This window comes from Macrobrachium rosenbergii, chromosome 55, assembly GCF_040412425.1.
Source record: "Macrobrachium rosenbergii isolate ZJJX-2024 chromosome 55, ASM4041242v1, whole genome shotgun sequence".
NCBI classification, from domain to species: Eukaryota; Metazoa; Arthropoda; class Malacostraca; order Decapoda; family Palaemonidae; genus Macrobrachium; species Macrobrachium rosenbergii.
The window spans coordinates 79,983,102-80,000,162 of NC_089795.1; the positions used below are offsets into that span (position 1 = coordinate 79,983,102).

At 36.1% G+C, this 17,061-nt stretch overlaps 1 protein-coding gene across 1 annotated transcript in view; it reads right to left on the reverse strand.

The window, feature by feature from the left end:
* Window positions 1-1,554: 1,554 nt before the first annotated feature.
* LOC136835855 (angiotensin-converting enzyme-like) overlaps window positions 1,555-17,061 on the reverse strand; it is a 19,404-nt gene continuing 3,897 nt past the window's right edge. Inside the window, exons 3-12 of the mRNA XM_067099701.1 lie at window positions 16,966-17,061; window positions 15,313-15,537; window positions 13,741-13,859; window positions 12,991-13,136; window positions 11,749-11,857; window positions 6,192-6,288; window positions 5,341-5,444; window positions 3,644-3,783; window positions 2,726-2,848; window positions 1,555-1,741 (exon numbers count right to left, since the gene is read on the reverse strand). The exon at window positions 16,966-17,061 is cut by the window's right edge and continues 113 nt beyond it. Of these exons, the coding sequence (XP_066955802.1) occupies window positions 1,582-1,741; window positions 2,726-2,848; window positions 3,644-3,783; window positions 5,341-5,444; window positions 6,192-6,288; window positions 11,749-11,857; window positions 12,991-13,136; window positions 13,741-13,859; window positions 15,313-15,537; window positions 16,966-17,061 (1,319 nt within the window). The 3' untranslated portion in view covers window positions 1,555-1,581. The remainder of the gene's footprint in view (window positions 1,742-2,725; window positions 2,849-3,643; window positions 3,784-5,340; window positions 5,445-6,191; window positions 6,289-11,748; window positions 11,858-12,990; window positions 13,137-13,740; window positions 13,860-15,312; window positions 15,538-16,965) is intronic.

Below are 17,061 nucleotides of genomic sequence, written 5' to 3' on the forward strand. Positions count from 1 at the left end.
GAGAGAGACGTGTCCGGGATGAGTTTTACTAAAGCCTCTTCGCTCAGGACTCCCTTACAAATATCCTTTCGGAATAAACGGCAGTCCTTCCTGTAGCAGTGAGTTTTATCTACTTTTTTTTTCATTCCCAGGGCGTAGGGTGAGAGCTTAACGGGAGACACAAATCATGACAGGAGGATCGAGTTCTTTATTGTGACCACAACAGATGCATTGTTACACCCTCTCCTACTCCTCCTCCTCCCGAGACACAAAGTGAGTTCTTACGACAAAGGAATATGTGTATTCGGGATTTTGAAAAACTCCAAGAATACTGTTACAGTAACATTGCGAGCCTTCTTATCGGGGCAAAAACTTATTCAGTAAATTATCATTTTTAACACAGTGTCTCTATTGATATTTTTACTGAAACCCGTGAAATAATACCGTCATAGATTTTTTATTATTTGAAATAGACTTGTGGTTTTAATGGAGTTTCATTAGAAAGTGGTTATTTCAATGCTCATTCTGAAATAAACGTCGATTACTAGTGGTCGCACTTTTATCTCTCTCTCTCTCTCTCTCTCTCTCTCTCTCTCTCTCTCTCTCTCTCTCTCTCTCTCTCTCTCTCTCTCATGTATCTAGTATTATACTTCAGTGCAAGCACATAATACAGAAAAGAAGCTCGTTTGCCCAGCTTGATTGTCATTCACAGAAAACTAATTCTTTGTGGCAATTTGTCATATTTTTTTTTAATCGGCAACCTTGCTTTATCTTTTAAAAAAGCAGAGGCCAGTGGAGCGGGCAGCCTAATGCCCTTTTCTAGTCAAAGTGGAAGAAAAAATAAGAGAAAAGAAAAAAGGAAACTGGGGCTTACAAACGGAGGAACGATGTTGCTAAGTTTTCATACTTGATTCATTTTCGTAAATCATTTTGACAGCATTTTATTCATGATGATTTCAGCTAAGACATTTCCGAAATTCATTTTAATAATCAGACATATCCAACGACAGACACTCGTGCTGTCATTAACTCAGTTTATAAAGATAGACGTAGACATTCATGAAAATAAATTATTTTCACTTGTCGTAGTAATAAGCAAATGATACAGATGTAGGTACGTTTGTTGTAACATTCCTGAGAGAGAGAGAGAGAGAGAGAGAGAGAGAGAGAGAGAGAGAATATTCTTTGAAATCGCAAACATATGAAGTAGGCATTCCCTTCCATCCCACGAGTTACGTCTGAGTTGCTAAGGTATATTTGCTCTAGCAAAGTATCTCGATTCAGTTCAAAGCCTTCTCTCTCTCTCTCTCTCTCTCTCTCTCTCTCTCTCTCTCTCTCTCTCTCTCTCTCTCTCTCTCTCTGTCTGTCCGTGTTACACCTACGCTTTCATCTAGCATATACTCTTTCTGTCCTCTGTTCTAGTCAGAAACCCCCCCTCTCTCTCTCTCTCTCTCTCTCTTATGTCTGTCCATTTCATCAACACTTGCTGAATACTCTTTCTGTCCGCTCATCAAGTCAGAAAACCCTTTCTCTCTCTCTCTCTCTCTCTCTCTCTCTCTCTCTCTCTCTCTCTCTCTCTCTCTCTCTCTCTTTCTCTCTCTCTCACCATCCCATGCTCATATTGTGTTTTTCCACTTCCTGAGACATCCAGCGTTGTAGAGGCGCAAAATATTCCAGCAGGGGCTGGGCGTTAAGTCGTCGGGTCCCTGACAGTTCTTCCAGGAATTCAGGCCACTTCATCGAAGAGCCTCTAGACATGGCAGACCATGGACAGGAATATATATATAATATTATATATATAATATATATATATATATATATATATATATATATATATATATATATATATATATATATATATATATATATATATTCATGTTATATATCTTTCATGTTGATAAATCTTTTCTGTGAAAATCAAATATTAATAGTTTACGATAGTGTATAGTGAAATTAAATTAGTATATCTGATAAACTTCATATGCCAGAATGTAGTTAATTTTGGATGGAAATGTTTAGGACTATCTCCTGAGATTTAACTAATTCTGGATTGACATGTTTAGGGATTAAAAGATAACTTAATTTAGGGGTCTAGAGTAATTGGTACAGTGTTTTCGATTCACTGAATATTTTGACAACTTGAAAAGAATGCTATCCGGTATTTGAATTACCAGAAAAAATTCACGATCTCTTAATAAGTGAATCTGATGTAAAAATGTCGAATGTCGAACCTATAATTGTTTACAGTGAGTTAGCAATCAGAAATCGTAATGAAAACGAACCGCGATGTTGGCCAAGAACACATGTTTTTAGTTTTTTGTAAAAGAAAAACTATTGTCTGTCCATCCAAATTGGTATGTTGATGTTGATCATCCACCCTCCAATCATCAAACATACCAAATTGCAGCCCTCTAGCCTCAGTAGTTTTTATTTTATTTAAGGTTGTTAGCCACAATCGTGCTCCTGGCAACGATATAGGACAGGCCACCACTGGCCGTGGTTAAAATTTCGGGGGCCGCGGCTCATACAGCATGATACCGAGACCACCAAAAAGTAAATCTATTTTCGGTGTCCTTGATTATACGCTGTAGCGGCTGTACAGAAAACTCGATTGCGCCGGAGAAACTTCGGCGCATTTTTTACTTGTTAAGATTTAGTTCAGCAATAGCTGAATGAGATCTTTTGAAATATGTCACTTCCTTGTTATTAAAATTTTTCTAGCCTGCAATTTATAAATAAGACTCACCATAACAGTCTCCCAGCTTCCTTTGATCGGGCGATCGTGCAGTTGTGAAAAGGAGACTTATTTCCAGATATTTTACACAGGTTTCTGTGAACCTGGAATTGAGCTACAACCGCGATGAAGTACCTGAAAGAAAGAGAAGTTCGTTGGTCATTAGATGCTGAAAATTAATCATGCTTGTGGTGTTCATTTTTCCCAGAATTTTCGTGAGGAAAACATTATTTCCGAGAACAGTTTGTTACAGTTTATCAGTTGGGTTCTCGTAGCAGAAAGTCTCAATCAGTTTTTCTTACTAGAAAGTCATTTAAATTCCTAATGTTATATGAATAAACAAAGCTTTGTCAATTACATATGGTATTACCAGGCAAAACGCTGATACGTTTGGTGTGTGTTATCAATTTTAATCTCTTTTCGTAACAGTCATTATAAATTCTGTCCCTTTCCTTTCTTATTTTTCTGTAAAAGAAAATTATTGTACCGGCTTTGTCTGTCCATCCGTACTTTTTCTGTCCGCCCTCAGATCTTAAAAAGCGCTGAGGCTAGAGGGCTGCAAATTGATATGTTGATCATCCAACCTCCACTCGTCAAACATACCGAATTTCAGCCCTCTAGCCTCAGTATATTTAAGGTAATTAAAGTTAGCCATAATTGTGCGTCTGGCAACGACATAAGACAGGCCACCAGAGGGCCGTGGTTAAAGTTTCATGGGCCGCGGCTCATACTGCATTATTCCGAGACCACCGAAAGGTAGATCTATTTTCGGTGGCCTTGATTATACGCTGTACAGGAAACTCGAATGCGCCGAAGAAACTTCGGCGCATTTTTTACTTGGTTTTTATGTGCATGAGTTAAATTTTTGCCTGGTGTACTCGTGTCAACTTCAGCGTTAAAATAAATCATGAATATTACAGAACAGTCTACCTTATGTAAGGAGTGTTGTCGGGAATGTGGAATTTCGCTCCTGGGTCAAAATATTTCTCATCACGCGCAGAAGGAGGTTTCACGCCTTGGTACTTCTTCTTCAAGTCCCACCAAGCCTTGTTGTAGTTGGATTCGTCTACCTGTTCAGAATTTGAAGACAGTCATTTGAAAGCAATCACCTGAGGTTGAGCTTTTGCCTTAAAATATTCATTAGAAATAGTATCTCTTCCTCTGAAGCAGTATATTCCTACTCCCTTCCTTCTTGTTTTCGTCAGGTCCGTGATGCTTTTTCCCGGGATGTAACCGAGTACTGAGACCTGTCCCTGAAAAAAAGCGGGACGCCATATCTTAAAAGTTAACCATAAAATTTTCTTGAAAATAATCTCATTATGTTTCCCACACTCAGATTACTCTGAGAGTGGTAAGCTAACTTAACCTAACCTAACCTTAACTTAACCTAACCTAGGGGCATGGCAAAAAAACCGGGGCTGGTGCAATACTAGCATACATCTCAGAAATTTGCGTCCGATATAGATATGAGCGGTATATACCATTAGAAATAATTAGAAAATTTGGTGATTGTTGTAACCCAGTTGAGGTTATTATATGATTACCTTGAAAGTAAACAGCTGGTAAATTGTGCGATTATTGTGACGTATACTGAGGCGCTCTTGAAGTCAGGAACACAGGTTCCAATTCTTTCTTTATATTTTGTAGAAATTTATAATATATTGCCCTCACCATGATCTTATTAAGCATTTTACTAATAATAATAATAATAATAATAATAATAATAATAATAATAATAATAATAATAATAATAATAATATAACTTTCCCATTATGCAGGAAGATGCACGTGGTAAGTTAATATAACAGCAGGTAATAATCTGTTGGTGTTCAGATACCCCCCACCAAAAAAAAAAACTGATTGGCAAGATGAAAGTTGGAAATAATGTTCCCTCTGATAAGCTTCTTTAACCAACTCTGATATTCATTATTTAATAAATTTTAGAATTAAATAAGATAAATGATACGCTTATAATTAGTGAGCTCCATGGAGTGTACCCTCAGAAAAAAGTTATTTACATTCGTGACCGAGGCAATCCAGTGTACATATCCAGTGTCTATATGATTAATATAAACAGATTACTTGTACAGTATGTTTTTTCGTGTGTCAGTGATGGAGGAATAAAATAATACTCAAGCACACCTGAATATACTCTTGCAATTTCTATGCAAGTTCATCGTGAATAAAGGTTACTACCGACGGTATAGAAATTAAACCCTGTCATCAGAAGTGGCCAATGAAGACTCGTAAGAATATGCATCGCAATCATTTATTAGTACTCATGAAATGTAGCTTTCGCTTTTTCAACCATGTTGTTTTAAAATTCAACCATGTTGTTTTAAATTGCGTTAGAAACAGTAATTTAATTTTGAGCTCACTGTTCATGGCCGCTGAATAATTCAAAATCTTACCTGTTTTTTATTTTTATTATGACAAGAGAGTACAATCCACGCTTTTCGCCGATTCAGTCATTTTGTTTTAAACATACTTTGAACAGTCATTTAATTTTAAGCTCCCTGTTCATGGCTGTTGACTGATTCAAAATCTTACATGTATTATTTTTCATTATGACAAGAGAGCACAATCTACACTTGTAAGACTTATAACAACCTGCATCACGAACTCACCTCTCCAGCGAAGACGTCCCAACGCCACTCGTCTACGACTCGAGCGAATGCAATCAGTGGTAGTTTCCTGAGTGCCATCTTCAAGAGGTGCCTCGTCTCACTGACTGGTGAAGAAATGAAATAGGTTTTCGTTTTTGATAATATAGTGGAAGAAGCTATGTACCATTTACATAAGCTGACTTTGTTTATATGTTTGTAGAGTGATCTCTTTCTGAGCCAACTCAGCAGACACTTTGGAGATCAAATCCCGTTTGATGTTTGTGAATTATCGACTAATTCTTTCATGAAGATGTTGTAATTATCACCTTGTGTTCTGGAAGGGGGGATCTGTCAAAACTGTAATAACTTTTTCATTCTTTGATATCTTTTCCTTACTAACACCTATCCTTCCTAATTTGTTTTTTAATCCCTTTTTCTATGCACCATCCACATTTCGAGAAAGGAGCTAAGAATGTGAAGGTATGAGATTGTATATTAACTCATTCATTGCAAGCGAATGCCTGTTTGCTTCAGGCAAAAACCGGTAAACTAATGTATAGGTCGTAACCGAAAGATATTAATGGACGAATTTCTGTACAGCACGCTTGCTATTCTGCACAAGTTTTTGTTGGATGTTGCATTTTATATCACTTCTTAGCCTTAGAATTAGCACATCCTCGAACCTTAGTTATATTTCCATAATTTCACGTTCCTTAACCAAACTTTGAAAACCTTGATACAAAACTAATCATTCTTTAATATCATAGACACTTGTAAATATCATCACTGTCATTGATTGAGAAGGTTAGTTAATTAAGCTCTCTTACCGCAATGGATGAAGCAATCGAACAGCAAAAGAGTCCGATACTTACTTCTCGGATCCTTATGTACATTTTGTCTCGTGTGGTGTACAGCTCCGAGTTGGACAACATCGCCGATGGTCTCGTGTGCCGCGGAATTTGCACCATCCTTCCAAACCAATAAAGAAACATGTTAATTGGTTTATTATATCTGTGCCGTTTTCAATAACATCTTTCTTTTATATGACTCGGTCAACAAAACTGTTCTGGGATCATCGCCTGAAATCTAAACTTTTGAGATTATTCTATGAAAATTAAAAATTTTATCATTTTAGTTGAAAATTGATGTCTCTTAATTGCTACGATAACAAAAATTGAATGAACAGAAACTCACCATTGCCCGAGCATATACCTTTACTATGAATGTGTGTGTATTATGAATATTTGTGTAAACCTTGTGTGTGTGCATAAGAATTTTTGTGCCATACATTTGTGTATTATTGATGTTTGTGCATGCCTTTCGGTATATTCAGCTGATTAAAGACAGGGATTAATATGGTAGTAATACTTATATTCTTTGAGACTACTGTGTAATAATTTTATCTTCGTACACTGATCGACTTAGCTTCAAAAGTTTTTTACATTTAACCTTTTATACGTAACAAGTAAGCCATAGTATGTAGTACTTCCATTTTGAGTCAGTATGGCGTTCCACCCATAAAATTCTCTGTCAGGAACCATTTCTCCTCCAAGTGGCGTGCTTTTTGTTTCTTTATTTTTTATTTTTGTGAAGTAGAGGTTTCGGTTTTACAACTGGTTCATTTTTTTCCTGACATGTGTCCCTTTCTGTTAGCAATTTGGATCTTGTGTCCTTTGCATCATGTTGCTTAGCTTTTAAGAACTTGAGTTTTTATTACCAAGGTTATTTATTGGTTTACATTTTTAAGCTTATTTACGACTAAGTTCTATCTGTCCTGTTTACTCTGATATTTATATGGAATTTATTTAGAGCTTTTTTGTTTTATGCTTGGATATGGGTTTAAATTAAGCGGTCTGTGGTTTTCATAGTATCTCTCATGTCCATACTAAAACACCTCGTGTCTCTTCGTTTTGAACCAAGTTTGTACTCGTTTAATTAATCCTTTTGTATTCAGATCGCTAGCTAATTTGTCCCCAGGTCCTCACGTGCTGGTTTTTTGAGTATTTTTTCATGACTTTTGGTTCCATAGGAAAACGCTACCTTTGCATTTTTTCTTTTTTTTCTCCTGTTTTTTCATTGCATGCAGCTTTTCGTCAAATTTATGCCTGTTTTATTTTTCCAACGAGATACTTGAAACCGTATGTCTACCGCCACAAGGGCTGCAGGTATAACAGTATCCATTTAAGGAGAAATTGCTTTAGAGGGCTTGGAAATAATATATTGTTTCCTGCTCGCGCAGTTATTTTACAACTCTGTTACCACAGCCAACGAATTTGGGCGAAGATCATACATATGTATATACCTGTTTATTTGCTTAATTTATGACTGTCGTTATGTCAGTCAATCTGTCTTCTTGTCCGCAAGTTCTATCGAAATGATGTTTACGAATTTCAGTAAAATTTTGTGTTGATGGGGCTCGGGGGTAGAAAAGATACGATTAAACTTTGGGATAAGTTTGGATCCGGATGAGGAAACCGAACAGTTCTTGTCGTGGGTGGAGGTATCCTCTCTCCGAGTACTTTGTTTTATCAGGTAAGACGTGGGGTCAGATAAGAGATTCGAAAGTTTATCGGCCACCAACTCTCAAGTGTTGAAGGTTGTATTTCTAATTTGCAAGGTAAGACGCTGTATATCGTATAAGATATCAATAATGTTGGCTATACTTATATCAGAAGATATATAATTGCTATATTTTCGTGTGACAACCATTTCCGTTAGTGTCATAGCAGTTTTAGAGTGTAAGGACAAATGCGCAAGTGTCCGGTGACTAAGTAACAGAGAACGTTATGTTATAAAGAAAACGATAATATCAAGGTATCCTATTCTATTTTATATCCTCGCACCTGACCGCTACATGTTGAGGGTTAGCTTATTCTTGTGAAGTAAACAAGGCAGGCTCTTAATTCTGTATCAGATATATAATTATTTTGTACTTTAATTTATTCAAAAAGTGCATGTTTGTTAAATATCTTGTGAGTTAAAGGAGACTGTTTCAATAAGATACGTCATCTTCGTGCAAATGATTGTTTATGTATACATAAGTTATTGTTGCCAAAACCATGACTTAGTTGGTGAAAAAAGAGTCAGGTCCTGTCCTGCAGTTCTGTTAGTAATTCGATTATTAAAAAATTATTGAAAAGCGCTTATTTAATAGGAATTTGTAAATATGCGCGTTTTCGCTGTTAAACAGAGTATTCTGGATATCTTATTTCAAGGCTAAGTCTCAAAACCTGATTCTGGAGTTTATATTGAAAATTATCTTAAGAAATCCACCGGCAGCTTATGTTTATTGAGTTATTATGATGAGCTCAGTTACCCGCACGTTAATCTGTCGCAGATATAGAACTCCTCTAATTAGAAAAAAGCCGATGTGCATATTTCTGGGTATGAAATCAAAATTTTTTTGTTTTTACTTCTGGTGTTACGTCTAGGATATAGCTCTGCTTATGTTATTGTGTCGTTTTCTTCGCTGGATTTATCGTAGATAGATTTATTTGATATCGTTTTTATCCACTTCTGTAGTATCTTACATCACATGCCCATGGTTTGGCTGTTTACTTTATGTATCATGTCTTAAAAAGTGTGAATGTGACTACTTTATGTATCATGTCTTAAAAAGTGTGAATGTGACTACTTTATGTATCATGTCTTAAAAAGTGTGAATGTGATCATTTTATCAATGTCTTAAAGTGTGAATGACTACTTTATGTATCATGTCTTAAAAAGTGTGAATGTGACTACTTTATGTATCATGTCTTAAAAACTGTGAATGTGACTACTTTATGTATCATGTCTTAAAAACTGTGAATGTGACTACTTTATGTATCATGTCTTAAAAAGTGTGAATGTGACTACTTTATGTATCATATCTTAAAAAGTGTGAATGTGACTACTTATATACTGCGTCTTAAAACTGTGAATGTGATCACTTATATATCATGTCTTAAAAACTGTGAATGTGACTACTTTATGTATCATGTCTTAAAAACTGTGAATGTGACTACTTTATGTATCATGTCTTAAAACCTGTGAGTGTGACTGCCATGAAATATCATATCTCTTACATTTTTTATAGGTATCGTAATGCATATGTGTTGGAATTCCCAAGCAATTCTGAAAGAGATACCTGCATTCGGATGCCTCGTTGTAGAAATGCTTTGGAATAATCCCTCGCCGGTAAATCCTTTGTTATCTCTAGCGAATTCTGTGTTAAGAACGCAGAAGTTTTTTTCTGATGTTACAGATCAGCACAGCAGGTCACTTCTGGAAAGCTGTTAATCTAATGGTTGTCTCTAGCTGATAGAGTAGCCACTCATATTTCTGTTAATTCGCCAGATTTAGTACTACCAGATATTCCAGCTGCAAAGGCTGACGTTGGTGATTTTATTGGCACCTGAGATCGTTGCGCCGTAGCGGAGGACGCTGTTAATCACTATACATATTGTACCAGAAATGAAAAAATCCGTGTTAACAAAGTGTCGCAGCAACTGGAAAATGATAAAGGTGTCTGAAGTAAACACTGAACATTTTCATATCAAAAACTTTTGAATCGGCACCTCATAGATTTTAACTTATTAGATCTCAAGAAAAGGTGTCAGTTTTAGACTTGCCGAGAGAAATTATAACAGTAAATTGAAAATTAACAAAACAATATGACCTCATCTTTTTGAGACGAAAGAAAAATCCGTCTATGCATCCTACGTTCCTGCCTCATTACCCAAAAAAGGTAAACTACTCACCAATCCAAAACACAAAATGATTACAACATTGGAACTTGTCTTCCTGAGCCACTGGTCACCAAATTGGTTTTTCGTTCACGGGATATTGAAAAAAAAAATCCCATATATAGCGAGCCAGGACAAAAGAGAACCAGATGGGATCCACGTTGTTTTAAAAAGATGTCTGGGATTCGTACTCACACATTTTTGTCGTGCACTAGTTCATCCCTTGATGAATTCCTTGATGAATCGAAATAAAATATGACCTAGGTCAGATGCCTTGTTAGTGTTCAAGGATACGGAGCCGTACAGAAATGGACAAGATTAGAAACAAGATTAGAGGGCAGCAAAGTAGTAGGGTCGTGAACACTGGATTCAGTGAGATTAGAATAAACTTAAAAAATAAGAACCAGAGAGGGACCTCTTCAATAGGAGAGCAAGTTGCAGAAGAGAAGAGTCGGTTGTGCAGAAGTTGAAAACTTGATTGGCAAGGGACCTAAAGCTTTTTCCACTACTGATCAGGATGGGACTCCTCCCTAATTTGGGACACATTTTCCTTCAGAGAATTATAACTATACATAACAGATTTAAAAACATATGCAAAAAAGGTGTGAGTAGCTGTGCAAAGTGAGAACAGAAGTGAGTCTAGTGCATACTCTAGTGCAAAACCAGTCAAACGGAGGGCCAGACGGAGAGGATATTTGAATAATGAATAGGTGATGAAGTGAAGTGAAGGAAGAACTTACGTTAACAAGAGGGTGGTCAGAAAGTGGTCAGAACTCTCTAGTAAGAAATGCTCCAGTTAATTTTGAAAACGTGTTGGATATTGGTTAATTTGTTCGCCCAAGTTAGTAACAGAGAAAGCAAGGCTGTTGATACCTCCTACGTTTGTGTAGGTGGAATACCATTTTGTGTAACTAGTAGTTGCGGGCTTCTTCTTTTTTATAGAAATCTTTCCTCTTATTGTTTAAAGATGTCCATGCCTGGCTAAAGTTTGAATCTGTAGTTTAGAGGGATTTATCATTGTATATCATACGATCATGCTACATAAAACCAGCACACTCACTACTTCACTCATCAGAGAGAAATACGTTATTGCTGACGTTGAAGATGCTAAGTTGCATGCATCGAATGTTATATTATGTAAGTGAAATAAACGTAGGATGCACACGCGCGTGCGCGCGCACACACACTTTAGAATAAAAGTTGAAAGTCTTGGCACCACCACCTTTTATTTTCAAGTGAGGACTTATTATATATTTCATCCACGGGACCATTGTGGAAATACAAGACATACATAATACATATATATATATATATATATATATATATATATATATATATATATATATATATATATATATATATATATATATATATAACTTCATTTTAATTGTATGCTTTCCAAGTCCGTAACGAACTGTCGGGGAATTCGCTGATAGTGAAATCAGTTTTTTGCCAAACATAAACATAATAATCGTTTGACTGGTAATGTATCCACTGTAATGTTGATGTAATCTTAAATTTCATAACCGCCTTTGTCGGAAATTTTAATATTAACATTGTGAATGCCTGTATATCGATGTGGTAATTCAGAAATCACGAACAGTTGTAAACATTTGTGTCTTCCCTCAGTGAGAATCTGTTTTCAGCGTGTTCTGTGCTGTGATATTCATGATCTGAAAGCAGGCAAGAATGTGGAATGCCTTACCCGAAATATGGCTGGCTGATTGCTGTAGGCGTGGAAGTAATGTATGTGGCCCAGCTCATGATATGCAGCTTCTTGAATTTTAAGGCGCTCGCTTTCACACAGCAGTAATCTGAGGATGAAAGACAGCTGTGTAAGCACGAGAGAATATTTCAAACATCGTTTCACCTGTGTACTTGGATAAACAGAATGTGATTAGAATGAAAGTAATTGTCATCCAATAATCTCGGTGTCTTTATATTATATATATATATATATATATATATATATATATATATATATATATATATATATATATATATATATATATATTTTTTTTTTTTTTTTTTTTTTTAGGTGGTATGTTTTAATGGAAATGCCTAGATGTTGAGCTAATTGCTCTGGATTCAAAAATTCGTGGAATTAAGGGTTCATCTTTCTTGTGTAGAAAGGTCAGTGGACACCGACAAGCAAAATTACCTTCCACTTATCTTGACAGAAGTATAACGTTAACAAGCCTTTTTAGAAGGTGAAAGAAATTTATGTTAAGAAAAATAAAAAAGCAGTCCCACTTTCCCTTGTCGCTAGAAGCTTTGATCTTAACTTTCGAGTCCCATGATAATCCGTAACTGAACCAGGGGCAGACATTGAGGAATTAATGATAAGGTCTCCTTTCTGGAATCGTGAGATAGTGCGGTCAAGGGAAAGTCTCATTCGCGGACACTTCGTAATCGCGTCGGCACCAGTTTACAAAGCATATCAGTCAGGACGTGATATTAGTACATACATTCTAACTTTACTCGTGTGAACTTGTGATTTCTTTCTGGTGACTGGGTTTCCCCACTAAATTACTTCGTGTGTGAGAGGTTTTAATTCGAGCGAGTACATGTACTGTGTATTTCGATTTAGACCTGTAGAATATAAGGTTTTGAAAAGACTGATATTACATGTACATCAAAGGATGGCGGTTTAAAATGTCCTTAAGTTGCACAAAAGGATTGGAGTAATGTATTACAAACACTATATTTAAGAATTACGATTTGCAGCTTCCTGTCAATACGTTTGTGGACGTTTAAGTTTCTTTTTCTGTGCATGGTTACAGAGATGAGGTGAAACAAGCGGTAAAAACTGGCAATAAGTAAGTGCTCGATTCTCGGATTTTTTCAGCTGATGATCCGCAAAGCAAAAATAAGGAATATAGGATACATTTTTAGCAAGGTCTCGTCTCTTTCGCAAATACCCTCACTTATAATCAATCAGACATACCTGTAATCATCAGGATAGAACATATCCAAGGCTCTGGACTGACAGGTGGCATTAGGTGGTGCCTCTGTCGTTCCCAGGACTGATGAAGACCAGAACCTGTCAGGTAGATGTTGGAAGCCAAGGCCCTCGAAGAACTTTTCCTCTTCCTGAAATTAAAATGGAAAAATATTTCTTCAATATTTGTACAGTTACTTGTACTGGTATTACTGAAGAGTTGCACGTATTGTTGTATTGTATAGCTCTCAGTATTTGAAGTTATTGTATTTTGGACTAAACGATACTTAATGTAATTATGATTGTAAATATGATTGTCTGTGGCCAGTAAAATGATCTATGTCTATCTATCTATCTATCTATCTATCTACCGATAGTACTTGATATATAAATCTCTTCGTAAGTGTACCTTTGCAGTGAAATAAATCTGTTTGAATAGTGTTGATCTCAGAGCCAATTGCCTATTGAGTCAGAGGGAATTTTAGTGTAAAAGCAGAGAAAAAGAGATAATGAAGTGAAGCAGATTTGCGAGGAATAAGGAAACCCAGCTTAATCTTATGGTAACCACTAAAGACTCCTTGTTTTTGTGTGGACAGTATAGGCATATTCGATGAAATTTTTGTGCGGGGCTTATTCAGGAACATTTTATAAATAATTTTGTCTCTGTGAATACTTCCTGTCTCACATTTGGGAAAGTATCTTTCAATTAGTGTTTTCTTCAGACGTAGCTCCAATGATTTCGGAAGTCTTACAAACCTTAACAATCATTCGAGGACTGATGTTGTTTGTTGTAACCATTGGATTGCTTGCCACCCCGTCTTCATCTGGCATAATTAAATCAAGCAGGGACTCCCAGTTTTGTCCCCACAAATCTCCTGTAAAAGAGCAAAATTTCTCAGTTTGCTGTATTTATCTATTGATTTACAGTTTACATCGTCTCTTTATTTATAAATTATAAAAAGAAGTTTTAATTTGTTTACACATTTTGAACAGAACTACAATTAGATATCTAGAAGATCCTTTTAAAGGCTCTGATACCAAAGACTCGACTTACCTGCCTTTATCAGTAACGGCACTGAGAATCTTATGTTTTCAAGAGGTTTAAACCATAGGATTTACGTTACCTATCTGTGAAGACATCTACACAAGCGGAGATGCTATTAACGCCTCAGTGGCGAAACTCGTATTCAAGAAGCACCTGACACTTACTGTGTGGTCATATGGCGGTGCTTTTGATACGATGATATGGGAGAGTTCTTACTGATATCAAGTTGTTTTATGGCATTGTCATATTGTAAACAAGGATAGCATTACTTGATATTTTTGTTTTCAATTTTATATTTGGTATAAATGTTCTGTAAAAGCATGTTAGTGTATCGCGTAGAAGCTCAGGTAATTGTAGAACACTTTGTCTTCTGAATTCAGTTCAACGGCATAACGTTCATTAGCGCTTATCTGCAACCTGATCTTTTGTGTTTCACTTCAAATTTTGTAAACCTGTATTTTGCAACTCTCCGTGTCTACTTCTATGATGCTTTTAATTTATTGCGCTGACATTTTCCTTGTTTACCAAATGACAACATCATTAAAGAGAATGTGTCTGTGTTTGTGTTTATGTTCGTTCGTGCCCAGTAAAAGGTTGTGGAGCTTTATGCGTTTAGTTCAAAGGGATTATAAATGGTTTAGCACTTCGATGATAAATATGACAAAATACTGCTGCTTTGCATTTCTCAAAGGGGTCACTCCTTTTTAGGGTACGCAAGTTCTTTCTATTAAAGTGTGTTTTGTTGTGGATACACAAATTACCATTATATTTTTACAAATAAGAGAAGAAAATAACTATTGATGTAATGTTTTTGTATGGTCTCTGATCAGATTGTTAGCGTGATATTGGATCTTCAACTTCCCAGAATCTCGCTATACGAAAAATCTACGGTATGGTCCTTTAGGTTATTCAAAACTGAGTAGTTCATGAAAGATGATCAAACACAATTACCACAGAAAAATTTTAAAGTGTCTCCTATGATGAAAAAAAAAGGACAGTTTTAGTAGAAAATAGGAACAAAAACTGACACAGACTGAACACAGCAATCCTGAGAAATTGAAATCTGAGTTTCTCAAAACTAAAGAGTTCACGAAAGATCTTAAAGTATCCATTACTACAGAAAATTTTGAAAGTATCTCCTGTGAAGAATAAAAGGCCGCTACTAATATATATATATAAAAAAAAAGGTAGATTGAACACGCAACCTCGTGAAATGGAAAGGAATTTTGATATTGATATCGATCCGGTTTTCCTTATTCAGCGACTTCTTTAAGAACACTCACCAAGGAGGTAAACTGGAATAGGACCTTTGGGATCAACTACGTCTCTTCCATGTCTCCCCACGAGGAAATGGCGGACGTACGCGTGGAGCAGAGTGTATAAAGGGAACACTTGATCAAAAAGGCCCCTCACCATCGCCCGAACGTCAGTTTCGCCCAGTTCGAGTTCGGAGCGCCAGGTTTCTCCATGTCTTGATATCCTGCGACGTAATGGCATATAGGGACGGTCTTTGTGATGTGAAATATGGATGGTCATAATGAATTATGATGCGCTGATGCGTTCTTTCGGACATTTCTTTGCATGCATATTGTGTTTACTTATAAAGATATATGCATATGTGAAAATAATATCTTTTATTTCATGATTTTCTACAAGATTTAGTTTAAATTTCATTCTCTTTTTGTTCGCTCCTCTCCTCTCTCTCTCTCTCTCTCTCTCCTCTCTCTCTCTCTCTCTCTCTCTCTCACACGCATACACACGCACACACAAACACAAAGAAAGTACGCGAGTAAATAGAGGGCTTGTATCACATTTTTTATCAATTTTAATTTTAGGTTTAGTTGCATTATTATACCTTGATGAAGATTAAGTCTGCATGTAAAATCTACTAAAAACTGAGAGTCCAATGATTCTTTTTTCTCTTACAGAATCAAAGGTCAGTGGGATGGCAGGATCGGTCCTGCAGCCAAGGTAAAGATTCTTATTTGCAGCATATTTGTTCTCCTTCCAGCCTGTTACCAGAACAGCTACTTTTAAACAAGACTACATAAATTCTGTGTAACTAAACCTCTGAAACATGTGTTGGTCAGTTTACGCTATGATTATTGGGATTTAAATTGTTCTCACCTATTGCAGTTGATTAAATGAATGCTTGCGCTACTGAGAGAGAGAGAGAGAGAGAGAGAGAGAGAGAGAGAGAGAGAGAGAGAGAGAGAGAGAGAGAGAGAGAGAGAGAGAGAGAGAGAGAAATTTAAATGATTGGGTTGTCTGTATACCAGGTGTTCTGGTTGGAATTTCCAACTTGTTTACTTAGAATGGACATATTTTAGAAATAGAATGACTTGCAACTGCACCTTAATTTTTTATTAATCAGTGGAAAAATTAAGCCTTCCTTATTATTTGCGATGGAAAACTATAATCATAAAAGTCAGTATAGTGTCAGAGGCTTTGCTATTATTCATTCTCTGTTTGACAGTTAATTCAGGTTAGGTGATAGGTTTCTCTTCTATGGGTTGTTGAGGGGGAGTAACAGTTTACTCATGGAAACGTTCAGGTTGTAGTGAGAATAAAAAGCAAATTATATAAAGATAGTGTGACCTATATGTTTACACAAAAAAAATCTATACACGTTTTAGTTATTCACTGGATAGTTTAAGTTTTCTTATATATCAAAGATGGCGAACAGGGGTTAAAATCCTATAAACGTAAGGATCCTGTTAAGTGTATTTTTGACATGAAAATTGAAATTGAGATTGCTAGATGATATGCAAACGAATGAGCCTCAAAGTTGATTTATTGATTTTATTTTTATAATTAGGGATTGTTGTATTCTGTTTTGTTCAAGAAATGCACTGCAAGGGTCGGCATTTATTGTTCTGTACTTTCGTGATGTTTTCTGGTCAACTTATAATAATAATAATAATAATAATAATTACCTCCTTCCCGGGCGGCGTTATTCATAACGATGACAGCTTGAGTAAAAAGAGGTCGTATTGGTGGCCCCACTGAGAGATGCCACGCTTCCCAAGCTT